General features: G+C 36.6%; 1 protein-coding gene across 2 annotated transcripts in view; it reads left to right on the plus strand.

Moving 5' to 3' along the window:
* Nucleotides 1-15,872, plus strand: part of LOC149559132 (putative potassium transporter 12) — a 207,765-nt gene that overhangs the window by 159,375 nt on the left and 32,518 nt on the right. For both annotated transcript variants that reach the window (XM_089833063.1, XM_089833064.1), the window contains 5 exons: nt 5,263-5,313; nt 5,532-5,792; nt 5,927-5,979; nt 6,739-6,853; nt 6,968-7,222. In XM_089833063.1, the coding sequence (XP_089689189.1) occupies nt 5,263-5,313; nt 5,532-5,792; nt 5,927-5,979; nt 6,739-6,853; nt 6,968-7,222 (735 nt within the window). The remainder of the gene's footprint in view (nt 1-5,262; nt 5,314-5,531; nt 5,793-5,926; nt 5,980-6,738; nt 6,854-6,967; nt 7,223-15,872) is intronic.

A 15,872-nucleotide genomic window follows, 5' to 3' on the forward strand; every position in this document is an offset into this window, starting at 1 on the left:
GGTTTTCTAACTGAGTTTCCTTGCCAAGTACACCGAGCTCACTCGGTCCCTTCATCAACCGAGTTCACTCGGTCATTGTGTTGGTCGTGTGTTGAGTCTGTCAAGCTCCACCTTCCTTTGGTGACCAAGTCACTCAACTCCCATTGTTGCCGAGCAACTCGGCATCCACTACTACCGAGTAAAGCCTCAAATCGACACCCACTGCTGCTGAGCACTTCACTCGAGTCCTTAACGTGTCGAGCTCACTTGGCACCCACTGCCTATCACTCGACATCCACTATTTGTCAAGTGAAATTTTTTGAATTGTGAAGTTGAATTTCTTTACAAAATCTATAGTAAATATGTGAGATGTTTCTATGATATGTTAGTTGTCTCCATAAACATGATAAAATGAAAACTTGCAAACCTAGTATTGCTAACTAGTTTCAGTAAACTACTGAAAGTCTATATTTCAACATAAATACTTGTAATACAAAATAAGAATAAGAAATCTTTTGCAAGGTTTGCACAAGAATATAACAATTGGCACTTCATTTCAAAGGTAGTGTCCATTTACACCAATAAGAAGTGGTGGATGACATACGGGTTAGTCTACCTTCCCTAACTTTGCAAGTGCTATTTGAAGGACCGATAATTGTTGGTTAGGCCAGAACCATTGGGTTGATTACTCGTATGATATATCTATTTTATAGCTTCCCACCTTTATGTATAATTAAAACCACTATTTAATGGGGATTCATTGTCCCCAAAACCAGAAGTTTGAAAGATGCAAAGAGATGGACAAAATGTCTCCTTGTTACACACTTACCATTTTTTCACGACTATTTATGTTCGATGTTCAATGTTCCAATTCAATGCAATGTTCAAGTATTTACTCTTTTACATCTTTATATCTTATATTGCAGTACATCTTTTCATAAGTATCATATATATAGTATATACAACCCCCGCGGCCCCCTGCCGCTGTCCCCCCGACATCTCCAAATTAAGGCCCCTCTGTCTCCCTATCCCAGAAACTTGTCCCCCCATTTCCCTGTCCCCCAGGATAGTGTAACTATATTTCATACCTATCGAGACAATTAACCTCCTATACATCACCCTAAGGCTTAAGATTTGAAAATTGGTTCTATCTAGACTCCCTAACACTACTAACCTACTGCTAAAGTGAAAAAAGGGGGTCCTCGTTTGAAATGGGGTGATGGTATGAAAACCTGACAACAAATCTTAACTATTTGAATGCAACCTAGAGTTTATAGACCTCTTCTACATGTTGCTTCAGGTGATATCTTGCAATGATTTGTTTTATTTGGACTTCTTCCCTAAATATGCTTCCTCTCCACCACAATCTGAGGCACCCTGGTTTTTAATTGAGCCACTTATCACTCAGATACAACATCCTTAGCAACTTAGATCCCAGGAAATTGATTTTGCCTAAGCCAATTTTTCTTGAAATTGAGTATTTTGTTGGTTTATCTCATAAATAATAACAACTTTTGTTGCTTCTTCAAATGCTCCATATTGCTCATGCAAGGTGGTTTCCAACATGAGACATTGTTACCTAAAATGAAGCTCAATGGTTTGGGTGATTGAATCCGGAACATTAGGAGGACTTTTGATTAGAAACTACTGGTTTTTAATCTTTTGTATATTCCTTTCTAGCATACCATGGTTCACAACACATGTTAGAAACTTTAAGTGGCATTCTTCTTCTACAAACTTCTTAAGATGAACTTCCTCCTCTAAGATCATCAAAGGATGTGAGAAATGTACGCTACAAAACATGTAGGCTACATTGAGCAAGGCTTGAGCTATTAAACTCAAACTACGCATAAATTCTTCCTGAGTACCTATAGGGTTTGGAAGATCTTACCAAGGAAATCACATCAAAAAAGAATTTCTCAGGTGACAATATGGCTTTCTTGGCTTGTAGTCTATTGGTTTAGTGGGGGCGTAATATTTTTTTGGAATGGTTGACACTCCATTTATTGGAGTACCATTGGTGAATATGCTACAAGTATAGGTAGTGTATGAGTGGGTCTCATAGAAGAAATGTCCAGCGGGTTTGTAGGAGCATCTACTTCATTGAGCCACTTGTCTCTATTGTAGGTCGACCTAGTCAAGTTCTTGACACTCACTATCTTCTTCTTAATTAGCTACATCCTCCTCTTTTTGTATTGTCCTTTTCCACTTGTCTGACATTTTTTTGGCTTTTACATATGTGAGCAACACTCCTAATGATTCCCTTCTAATGATAGAGGCCAAGTTAGGTGATGAATTTAATCACCCAATTTTTGTGTTACGCAAGGATGTGTCCCCAGCTTAAAAACCCTCATCCCCATATGAGAAACATTTTGGGGACTTGGGTCGACTAGGGGACGTCCCCACCCTATCCCCCTTTTCTAAAAATTCCCAAGAAATGTTCCAAAAACTTGGGAACTTCAAGAAATTCTTTTGGGGTCATCTATATGTTTTGAGGATGGTTGGGGACACCTTGGAAGTCCCCGAGGTTGATGGGTGTCCACAATTTAATAGAGAAAATCAATGCTTATAAAATATTTTTCATTTATAAGACATTTTCTTTATTAATTTTAAAGTGGGCCCCTCCTTCCAAGTTCACCCTAACATCTTAATTATTTTTTGGTAGTTGATTCTTGCTATTTAGGGACCTCTATTTAGTATTTGGCAACATCACAATAAGAATGATGGAATTAATATTGCTGTTACAATCGTGCTACACACTTAGAATTATATAACAGATTGTTTGAAAGGTGTTGGAAAAGTCTAAAAAGTACATTATAGACCTACAACATGCATCCTTATGTCATTTTCTAGCAGTACACTAGTGCTTAGTTGGTCTTGGGTTGATCTAGGTTCTTTGCGGAAGATATGGTGACTATTGGAAGTTGCATTAAGATATCGTCTTACTGTGACAAGCCTATATCATGATTAAGACTGTATAGAGGACCTTTTTGTATAAATATTAGTCCACTTATAGTGAATTAAATGTGTAGTTTCAGAATTAAATGATAGTAGTGTGTTTCAATTTGGAAGGTGGGTTGTTGTTCTTGTTGCTATTGAAAATGAATTCTAAATTATGTTCTTGGGTATATTTCAAATGTTTATGTTATTATTTAAATATTACATACACGTTGACAATAATTCCAAATTATGAATGCATTATAGCATATTGAGAATTGAGTTTGATTACTAAAACATTGTATGGGAAGGTTCTATGATGTTTAAATGGCATAGTTTATCCATGTCTTCGTATGAATGTAATGTATATATGCAAATTTCCCTATGTATTTTATATTTTCCTATATGTATATAGTTGTACCCGTTTTCCGTTCCCCTCATCCCAAAAATCGGCAAAATATTTCATTGTCCTAGAAACCCGTCCTGCCTTCCTGTCGTCCTCGTCCTGAAAAATCTAGTGAACATAGCCTGATTTTTGGTCTAGTAAACTATAAGCCCCCTTTGTGAGTATTTTAATTTATATGCTAGACCACATTATGCACTTAATCAATGCTGCATAATTAATCAACCTATAATCCTTGATCAAATCATCATTTAATCAATTTTCCCTGTAGTTTGACCACCTTATCCCAAGTTTATTTGATTAAAAGAACATGCCCCCATTTAAAATTAAATAGAATCCCCTTTACTCTATGTGTGCATGAAAAATATTTTCTAATTTAAAAATAAAATGGAAAAGAAATTGTCTACAACTTAAAAGTGCAATTTTCAAGGTGAGTGGAATCTTGACTTTTCAAAAAGGCTTTTTCCTCTTTAACTCCACCACTCACTATTTCCCCTCTTAATCTCATCCACTCCTTTTGCCTCTTGAGACATGAGCACATGGATTAACTAAGACTCAATCTCCACCATTGCTTTGTGTCTCTTAACCTTGACTATCTAAATCTCTTTAAAAGGAGGCTCTCTCCTCACTCTTTGATACATCTAGTTCATGCTAATGTATTGTTGTCATTTTGATTCTTGAGCACTTGAGCACTTTGCACTCTTGTATTCTCATATAGCTTAGTTTTTACTTCCTTGCATTTGCACTTACTACATATAACTTAGCTTATCATGGAGTAGATTTGTTATCTTGTTTACCCTAGTTTTCTTTCTTGTACTTGCATCTCTCATTCTAGATTAATCTTGCATATCATCTTAGATTAGTCTTGCATTTCATCTAGTTTATTTTGCAATGCATTCACTTGAGATCTTGGATACTTGGACTCATATTGCACGTTACCTTTGAATCTCTCCTTTTATGGTGCACCTTGCAAGGATCTCTTATTTTAGGTTCATTTGAGGACCACCACCCATATCTTTTCATCTCTTGCATGTCATTAATAGAGAGCTATAAGTCGCTTTTGAAGCCTCCTAATCAATGGGATTCCTTGGGAATAATGGTTTATAGAAGCGTACCCTAATTTTGGTATACAATGAGAAGTACATACCGAGAGGTTACCATCAAACACTACTTAAACATAAATATTTAACTTCTAAGAATAGCTTGATGGTCTTTTCAGCCATATGAAGCACTTGTGCTTTAAGGAAACAAACTCATGAAGTTGAGCAATAGTAACTCTACCCAATGTAGAGTTCCCTCTTGATTAGCCCATCCTTTAATTTACACTCTATAGGCATAATTTTAGAGGCCCCTGTAACACCAATGAAGCACCCAGAAGTGATGACTATTATATAGTGACATTTCTTTCTGGCCAAGCCTTCTTTTTTCAACCCTCTATTTCCCTTGATCTACAATATATCAAACACCCATACTTATTAAGCATTATTCTTGGGGATTGGTAATGATTTGACTGGAATTGATACAATATCTTCAGAGTTTAATCTAGTTTTCTTATCAAGTGACAATATTTAAAATGATCCATGAACATTATTTGTCAAATATTTTGATTCAGTTGCATCGCAAATGCTCGAATTTTCTCAATGTACAAGCAACTTTAAATCTGATAATCAGGAATGCTCTGTTGCTGAATTGGCTTCCCTGTTTGAGAAACAAATATGGAGCTAAACACTTACATGTATGAGCATATACTAATTCCCTTGTATTTGTTACTCGAAACAAGGTCCTTTCACTCATATAAATAAATAGTACATCTCTAGACTTTCATCACACCCTACAAGCTTGATAACTATCTTAAGAAATATATTCACTGCATTGATTTGAAGCATATTGAAAATATTTAATTTGTAATGTTGAAGCCACATTTTTTTCTTCCTTTCTGGCAGTTCTATCATGTGTAGGTGGCATCAAAGTTGACCATCCCAGGGTAAGCAATGGTAAGCCTCCAACTCTATATGCACTACAAGTTGTTTTTTCTAACTTCCAATTGCAATTGTTTTGGTGATTGAACACAGCTATGGACCTGTTCATTTGTACTTTGTTTTTCAATAACTAATGGTACTTTTGCAAGTATAAAGATTTTATAATTACACACTCAATAGCCATAAATGGAGAAAGGTCATGCCATCTCTTATGAATTTGGAACTGTTTGCAGATATAGTAGTTGTAGTTGCCCTGGTAGTCCTAGTGGGTTTTTTCAGCATGCAGAAGTGTGGTATTGACAGAGTTGGATGGCTCTTTGCTCCTGTGATTTTGATTTGGTTTCTTTCCATTGGTACCATTGGAATTTACAATATATGCAAACATAATCCAAAAGTTCTTAAGGCCTTTTCTCCATATTACATTCTAGAGTTTTTCAAGAGGGGAAAGAAACATAAGTGGGTTTCACTTGGAGGGATTATGCTTAGCATAACAGGTGAGTGCATTCATATTGAATTACATATACTAGTTTTTAGGGTTCAATCTTCCTTCAGTTATGATTCTTGAATCTTTAATTTTATCTTATACTCTTCCACCTTTACATGTCTGAGTCTTGCTATCAAAATACAGGAACTGAAGCTATGTTTGCAGACCTGGGCCATTTTTCTTCATTGTCTGTGCAGGTATGGAAACAACTGTTTACTGATTTTCTTTTAGTATTCATCTTAGTTCATGTTATGCATTAAAAATCTGTAGACTTTTGGAAGCATCCTCATGAATAAATATTATCATGTATTTTTCTGTAATCTCTCTTTATCCTTTTCAGGTTCAAGTGGATACTGTTATATTTCTCTCTTCCCCACTCACCTCCTGTGCTCTTTCTTTACTCTTAAGTTAATTTCTTTATCTTCTGATTCTGATTTGTTGTATGGGAAAGGGATTGCTTGCTACCCCACTTATTTGATTAGTGTCTCTTGAGAAGCAAGATGATGACATTGACACACATTCACGTTCCAAAAAAAACCCCTTTTATTGTATAACTCCTTTTCTTCTGGGCAATCTATTTTCAACTAGATCGGTTCATGCTCTTTTCTGTTTCACTTGAAAGAATCATTGGGCACCTATCTTTATCTTGTTTCCCTGCGCTCAGAATCATGGGCGATTTGAAGAATTTGATAGGGAATAATCTCAAGACGATGATTTTTTGTGATTGTACTGGAAGAAACAACTTTAGTCTGTTTTTTTCATAATTTACCTAGGTAGGCTTCTACATAAATAATAAATATTAGTCAGATTCAAATTTATACGTAGAAATAAATCTTAATCCTAATGATATCGCTTTATGTTGTTTCTTTTCTTATCTCTCTTTATGCAAGAACATTTTCAAGATCAGGTATAGATTTGGCATACCGTTTATTCCTTCCAGTTATCTCCTCTTGCAGATCGCATTTACTGTGGTGGTCTTTCCATGCCTGCTGTTGGCATACACTGGGCAAGCAGCATACCCGACAAAACACCCATATGATGTCTCTGAAGCCTTCTATAGGTCCATTCCAGGCATGAGAATTTGAAAATAGCTTTTAACACCATGCATACTAAAGACCAATTAACTTGTCAGTAAACATGCATGATTCACTTTTTATTGCTAAGTTGATGACAATTCTCCTGCAGATGCTGTATATTGGCCGATTTTTGCAATTGCAACTGTCACAGCTGTTATTGGAAGTCGGGCAACAATATCTGCAACATTTGCAATTATCAAGCAATCAGTGGCTCTTGGCTGTTTCCCTGTGGTTAAGGTGGTCCATACATCAAAACAGTTCCCAGGACAAATTTACATTCCTGAAATCAATGGGGTCCTGATGATACTTTGTTTAGTGATTACTGCTGGATTCAAGAATACCACTCAGATTGGGCATGCTTATGGTGAGTGTCCAAAGCTGGTTGACTTCTTAAAGCTTTTGATACATAAAATTATAATAACATTTGGACTAGGAAATAGTTTGATTGTTTTAGATAGCCATTCTGTATAACATCTCAATAAGTTTGTTTAATAAGTGCCTCAAAATAATATGTTGCTCCTAAAGAATATTCTCAGAGGATTTGTTATCTTGTATTTAAAGCAATAATCTTAAATCATTTCTGAAACTACATTTCTCTTGGTTTAGTGCTACATATATACTTAAGTGTGGACATACAGGCATAGAAATTGAATGTTTTTATTATATTCCTGAATCAAGTAAAACTTTCTATTGGAATTTTTTTTTTCAAATAGAAGCTATAATGTCAGCCCTTTGTGCAGTTTAGCTTTTCTTACAAAACATTCTCAAATATAATCATGACAGATCAGCTAAGACCTACAATAAATTTTCATATGCACAAATTTAATTTAGAGAATCCAAAAAAGATTGTTGTTGATCTTGGGATAGGTGCCTGGATAATTCCTGTAATATCTACAAAACTCATTTGTTTTTCTTATGTGAAAGATTGTCAGCCTTAACATCTTTCACTTCACCTACTCACATGCATTATAAATCCTGGTATAATGAAGCCATTGTCAAAGCACCATGAAAGTATGCATGTCCTTTTGATTTCATAATTGTGTTGTGACAAAAAATGTCTTTAATATTTATATGAATCCAATTAGGCAATCGACTGATGAGAACATAGTTATACTGGGGCTGTGTGAATCAATATTCATAATTCTTTTATCCATTCAAAACCTATTTGATTCAACTAAGCTTATAGTCTAAATTAACTCGAGAGAGAAAACAATAAGCAATGTAACTGATATCTCTAAAAGTTGAGAAACATGGAAACACTCCTGGGTAGTGGGCTTCCCAAAATGGAGTTAATCTTTGGATTCTAGGTCAGTTTCTATATGACACTTTACCTATTGATGCAGGAATGTAAAATACTTCGCTGGAAAAGGGTAAGAAGGATTTCTTGTATAAACTTCAAATATTGAAAAGGTAAACTTTTACTAAAACTTAAGGTGAAGTATCATATAGGAACTGTCCTAGAATCCAGAGATTCACTCAAATTTTGGGAAACCCTCTACCCAGGAGTGTTTCCATGTTTCTCAGAGTGACCAAGTTTTAGAACTAAGTCAAATTGTAACTTTTAGAGATAACAATTTTGGCACACCCAGTGGGACTAGTTCTTTAGAACTGATAACTTTAACAGTTTTTATTGATATTTGTGCTGTCAGCATAGAATAGACCTGTTTTAGAGGTTGTTTTGTTGCATGTCTGGTGATTCAGTCTCATGTTTATGAAGAACAATGCTATATGAGATAAATTGAGACTAGAAGCTCAAAATCATTTAAGTATTTGTAGTTGTCTCCACCAAAACGAAGAGGGAGAACACTTCAGAGGACTCCTTTGGAGAGAGTTCAATCTACACCACCTGGCATATGAGATAGACCCTTGTTCTCTTACAGAAAAAGAAATAGGCTCACCAACTGGCAAAAAAGGGTACCTATTTTTATTTTCTGCATCGTTTTCAGCAACACAAGGTACTACACATTCAGTGAGTGCAAATTTAGCTGCTGCAACAATTTCAATTCAGCAGGTACTTGTACCACCAACAACGATGGCAAGGCAAATTGCCTTCGTGCCTTTTAACCAAGGCAGCCCCTTGAATCTTGCCCAACATGATGATATTCCCCTTGCAGAATTGAAAAGTTTACCAGAGTATACTGGGGAAGGGAAAACCACAAAATTGGAGCATATTAGAGATGTGGAAACCCTGTGTTATGCCCATCATAGCACACAAGATAATATTGTAGGTAAATAGTCTTTAATAGCCCATTGATACTCAGCCTCAATTGAAAAGAGAGCACTAGCAGGTTGCTTCTTACACTGCCAACAAATGGGGCTTGAGCCAAGATCAAAGTTCTAACTTGAAGTAGACATATGATCATCAAGATCATCAATCCAATCCTAGTTTGTATATCCAACCAAGTTGCGTGCACTACTTTTTACATAGTGAATCCCGTAATTATGTGTACCCTTTATGTAGTGAAGTATTTGTTTGGTTGCCTTCCAATGAAGCTTATGTGGCTCTTGCATGAAGCAAGAAACGATGTCAACTGCAAAAGATATGTCAGAGCATGTTCCTGTCAACTATATGAGGTTGCCTCCAAGATGTCTATACAATGTGGTATCAACAAGTGGTATGCAACACTTGGCCACGAGTTTGACACCTAATAGAAAGAGTAGGTGCAATCTTAAAATCTCTCTTGCAAAATCAAGAAAGTCAAGAGCATACTTGAGCTAAGAAAGTGTGATTCCTGCTAAGGATTGTGCGATCTCAATACCAAGAAAATAGTAGAATAAGCCCAAGTCTCTCATGTCAAATTTTTCCTACAAAGAAGAATTGACATTGTCGTTGATGGATTAAGTACTCCTTGTTATGATCAAGTCATCAACATAAAGGACAAGTATTAAGTGTGAGTCATCTTGTCACAAAATGTAGGCAATTGGATATCGATGACACCCAGTGAACCTTGCTAAGAAAAGAAAGGAATCCATCTTGGCATACCAATCCCTAGGAGCCTACTTGAGGCCATAGATAGACTTCCTCAATTCGCAAACCAAAGAAGTATCGAATATGGAGCTTTGTAGATCCTCCATATAAATCTCCTCATGAAGATCTCCATGTAGAAATGCACTCTTCACATCCATCCAATGTGCAACCCAACCATGACCTACAACAATAGAAAATGTCAAATATATGGAGTTCATCTTAGATATGGGTGCAAAGGTCTCAGTATAGTCAACACCTAGAACCTGTGAGACCCCTTTTGCAACATGTCTAGGCTTATCCACACTTCCATCCACTGCAAACTTGGTCCGATAGATCCACTTTTATCAAACCATCCTTTTGCCAATAGGAAGAGGAACTAAGTCCCATGTGTGATTCCTCATCAAATGATTATACACTTCCTCCATGGGTTGGTCTCACTCAAGAACTTGTGGTGCTTCTTGAAATGACTGTAAATTAGAAACAATAGCAATGTAAACATGTGGTAAAGATTAATGTTGTGACCTTGTCCTTTGAGTGTCTAAAGCATCTCCCACAAGTGAACCTGCTAAATTAAAAGTTTTTTGAGCCCAATAGGATCTAGTGGAAGAAGATGAAGAAGTATCCCCAACTACAACTGGACCCTAGGAAGGTGTAATCCTATGAGTCACGGTTAAGGGAGTATCATCATTTGAATCACTATCACTTTCCACGATGGAGAAAGAAAGAGTAGTAGAGACCAAGCTAGGAGAACTTTCCTCAAAGTAAACACTCCTCACTATGAAAATACCACATGTCTCTATATCCATAAGTCTAAATACCTTAACACTTCTAGGATATCCAACAAATATGCACGACCTACATTGAGGTTGCAATGCCTTGCGTTATATGGAGGTATGTGTGCCCAAGCTAGACAACCAAAAATTCTAAAGTATTTCACAACTAGTTTTCTACTACACCAAGCCTCAAAAAGGAGTGATTTTGACCAAGGCTTCATGAGGAACTTGATTTTGGATTTGATTGACACAACTTATGGCTTCAACTCAACAAGATAGATCAAGAAACTTACCATAAATCATGCAACTAGCCATTTCCTTAAGCATTCTCTTATTCCTCTCCACAACACCATTTTGCTATGGAGTGTATGTAACTGAATGCTAAAGATCAATCCCCTCAAGTGTACAAAAGTCCATAATTCTTGAGTTCACATATTCCCTTCCATTATCTATTTGTAGAATCTTGATGGCTTTCTGTGATTGCTTCTTAATAGAGCCTTGAAGACGTAAAACTTGTTGAACACTTCTATTTGGTGACCAAGAAAGTAGACCCATGTAAAGCGTGAATTGTCATCAATGAAGGTGAATCCATAGCAAGCATTGCTAAATGATGCCACTAGAAAGGGGCCTGCTACATCATTATGAGTATGAACCAATTCTAGAGAAATCAATACTCTTAAAATGTTCCCTTTTCAAACTTCTCTTTGGGATGCTTTCCCAATGAACAACATGAAGATGCACCCTCTGAAAACTTGATTGTAAGTAGACATTTGACCATGTTCTTGTTGCTAAGTTGCTCAAGATAGCAATAGTTGAGATGTCCAAATTGCTTATGCCACCATAACTTTGTGAGTTTGAATGTGCCAACAAGGTTTGAGAAGGAGACTTAGGCATAAAGTGGGAGAATGTATAAAGACTTGTTCTAAGATTATCTTTTCTCACCATAACCAAAGCATCATCCTTAAGATTTTTTTACCACAACTAAATTAGGAAGGAACTCAACTTCATTTCCACCTCCATCGTGAGTGATTTGATAAATTGAAATGAAATACTGCTTATGATAGGAACTTAGGGAAAAAGAGATACTGCTTATGTTAGGAAATCATTTTTGTTTCTCCTTTAGCTCTATCATCCTGATGATGAATCATAGAATGTGATCCAAAAACTTGGTGCAAAAAAAGGAACACAACATGCCCAAAAAACACAACAAACATCCTTGAATGATCCATTTTCCATCTCAACTTTACCTTCCCCTTCAACTTCTACTTTAGTAACATCTCCTATGAAGACATGAGATACCTTAGATGGTTGCAAAAAAGAAAACTACTCCTTTGAAGAACCCTTATGATGAGTGGCACTTGAGTCAAAAATTCATTCCTTCAAAGAACTCGTACTCACCACAAATGCTTAATCTTTTCTTTTTGAACTAGAAGGAGATCAATCCTTGGAGCATTTGGTATATTGATTTTGTTCTTCTAAGTAAATTTTCCAACTCATCAATCCTTTCCTTGTGGCAAATATGCTTATCATGACTTGGTTTCTTGTAATATGCACAAATGGTTAATCTTTTTTAGAATTGTTTCTCTTCTTGTTGGAAAAAGATGAATAATTGCCTTGTTGTGAGGAGGAGGATTGTGTTGTCTCTGATTGTGATTCGGCCTTCCAATGCTTTTTCTTCTTGTTGGAACCTTTTCCACCTCAATTCCTTTGATTCTCATAGTTAGCCACCAATTCCTTAGACATTAAAAACTTGAAAGTTCCCATACTCATCATTTTTGACTATTCTAATATCAACATTTCTGCAAATGACTCAAACGAAGATGTAGTGAAGGTCCTTCCCATAGTCAGATTCTAAGTTTGATAACTTGAAACAAAAGCTGAATATTCTAAAAGAGCCTTGTCCAACATGTTATGAATTAACTATCTGCCCTTCTTGATAACACCAGAATCCATAAGTTGTGCTCTAAGCTTGTTTTCTTTGTTGATATAATCTTGGACCATGTCAAAGTTCTTAAGGTAAAAGTTGAAGAGATCCATTTCAAGTGAGTATTCCTTGTGCTTGTCCACTTTAGAAATCTTCAAGTTTATCCCAAGCTTCATTTGCATCGTCAAATCTTTTAATGTGAAACAAGAGATCTTTGTGAACACAATTCCTCACAATTCCCAAAGGCATATCAATTTTGACCATCCAATCAATTTTTGCACTGTCATCCACAATAGGGTTAGTGGGTTCTTTAATTTAACCATCCACTTAAAGATTTAAACCTTTTTTCATTAATTTACTCCATATGTTATCTTTCCATTTGGCATAGTTGTGTGGAGTAAAAACTAGAAATTTAGGAGAACCCATAATGCGAAAGTGAAAGAGCGCAAGAAGAGACGCAAGAATACAAGACCTCCCCACTCCCCACCCCGCCACAAAGACACTTCCACCTCCCCTCCCTTAAATTAACTCAATCAAAAAATCCCTACCCCCCCCACCCAAAATAATGATTTTAGAACTATATATAGTGTGTAGAGATGTCACTTGCCAAAATGGGGCTAAGTGGATTTCAGATTTTGGTAATAACAACCACCTCAATAAACCAAATTAGACTCATAATAATGTTGCTAAGGATCAAACTGAAACACTAGCATTATAATTATCATACATGGATACAAAATGACCTAGATTTGAAAGTGATTTTTTTGGCCCAAATAAGGCAACAAGTTGATTGCAAATTTGAAAAGTAGACAAAAAATTGTGCACTTTAAAATAAATAACACCTGAAATTGTGTCTGTATGAGCCTGAAAAAAGCCTATGAAGTAGCAAAATCAAGGATTCCATAGGTACAATAACTAAAAAATAAGCCAAAACCAAAAACTAACACCATTATTGAAAAATTCAAGAGATTCTATTAGCCAAAATAAATTTAAAAATGCACTAAAAGATGAGTGTTTACACTATTATGGCCCTCCAAAGCTGGACTTCAAATCTGAAAATGAAAATAGTGAGGCCTAAAAATATTCAAACCCTCTTGATGTCAACAAAATTTGATAGTCAAGCAGTAGTCAAACAAACTAAAAAAACCTAAAAATGATGGTCATACAACGTCCAATTTTAAGATCATTGAGAAAGAAGATATTACAAGGTTAAATGTGATGATTAAATGCATGCTTAAGAAAAACAAAAAACCTTATTTTGATGGTTAAACGCTGTTAAATTAAACCCACTACCTAGACTCGTGGCAAAAAAACTAGGGCTTGTGCTAACTTTGCATATAGAAGAAAAATGTCATAGTGTGATTAGGAGTGTTGTATGTGTGGCCTAGTAGATGATTCCCACATGTTCTTGGTTGTAGGAAGTGTTGATAATTCCCCTCCCCCACCCCCCCCCACTCCTTATTTTCCAAGAATTGACCAATTCCATGAAACCAGGGCAGTAGCCATGCTCTTCCTCATTGTCCATTCATTTATTGCCATGAGAAGTCTAAGGGATACGTAAAAAACTTTGACCTTTTCTTATATCCCTAAGTCTAACCATAGCTTATGCTTTCCATGTTATATTTTATGAGCATTCTAAGTTGCAACTGTGTGATTACCCTTCATCGCCCAGTCACAAGTTGTTAGCACTTAACACTCATGTAAGACACGAGGGTGCGAGACATTCATTTCAAGCGGTTGGCACGGCTTCGCATCATTTTATGTAGCATCCTATTTTAAGTTGTGAGGTTGTGATTCCTCAGTTGTTTGCACAGTTGTAAAGGATCAAGAGTTAACAATGGTTTCAGCTACAAGGTTGCTTTCTTTCTCAATCACTCACTCGCAAGGGTTAAAGACAGAACCTAAGTCAAGGCCATTGCATGGGTTTATGTAGAGTTTAAATGTTTAAGTTGCAATGGAGCAAAATGTCATGGTTCGCATGATCGTGATGAGTTTAGGATGACCATGGGTTAGTGCTGTGATGAGGCGAAATACTTTGGTTTGCATGTTCGCAAGGGTTAAGCAAAAACCTTGAGTTAAGGGAGCAAAGGTGCGAAGAGCTGCCATGTGGATAAAGTGGGTGATGTGGTAGTCCGGTGTTGGGGTGAGCTATTTCAAGGACAATCTTTGATTGGTCGAAGTGCTGAACTGGAGAATAAGTAATTGCAGGTTCTAGGCCATTGAATCCTTCAATGATCGAGGGTCATTACTTTTTCACTAAGGGAAGTTGCGGGATTGTTAATCATGGTGACAAAATGAGAGATCGTAAGTTTGCATGGTGGGACTAGGGTTAGATTTTGAGGGAGTTTTGGTTGATGGAGATACCTGATGTTCATCTGATGTCGCCCAACCGAAAAGATTGAAGTCACGATCTCGCGATATGAATATGGTCATAAGATCGTCTGATGAATAGAGCAGGCTTGAGATGCTACGATAAAAGGGCTATCGAAGAATCGTGAGTTTGTAGCATTGTGAGGTGAAGTGGTCGTAGGCGCAAGTAAGTTGAATCCCGATTCTACGATGATCAAGTGCCGTGAGATCGTGAGGAGTATACCAATGGCCTGAGATGTTACAATGAGCTATGTTGCTGCAACATTGAGTGTTCATAAGAGAAGGAGATTGTCAAGCTGAAGGTGAGTTTCAATGTTATGACTGGTAGTGTATCATAGTATCTCAAAGGTGAAATCTGGAAGCGTTCAAGGCATGACGCAGTTAGATTGCTATGGTCGTAAGATCATAAATGCTAAGACCTAGATGTAAGATGCTACGATGTGTGTGTTGATCTTAAGTTCGTATAGTTGTGCCTTCGTATAGTCATAGGGTCGTAGGACCAAAGGAAGAATATCATAAAGTGGCGAAGTTACGACAAGGTAGTGGATCATAAGATCTCAAGGCTAATTCCAAGGGGTTGCGACCATACGAGGCAAGTGTTCATCATAGCATTGAGAGATCATCCGGTCGTGAGGGCAAAGGGAACATTTCATAGTTTTGAACTTCACTGTTAGAATTCCCGAGGATCAAAGGTTGTCGTTATGTCATTATAAAAAATTGCTCGACCTTTATCCATAGTGACATAACAATAGGTTGGCACATGGTGTAATGGATCCAGTTTCATAATGTGGGCTATAAAGGCTAAGAAGTATGTCAGAATTTAACCAGGTGTGCATTTCTATTGGCCGGTTGTATTGGTTACATTAATGGTTTTCAGTTCTTTCTGGAGCCGTTGATTTGATCATGATTGAAAGCGGTCGTATTCCGGCATTCTGAAGATGTTTGAGCTTTAATGAAAGCAGGGAAGTGACATTTTGCT

This window comes from Cupressus sempervirens, chromosome 5, assembly GCF_028749045.1.
Source record: "Cupressus sempervirens isolate cs-2001-9-10 chromosome 5, ASM2874904v1, whole genome shotgun sequence".
Lineage (NCBI taxonomy): Eukaryota > Viridiplantae > Streptophyta > Pinopsida > Cupressales > Cupressaceae > Cupressus > Cupressus sempervirens.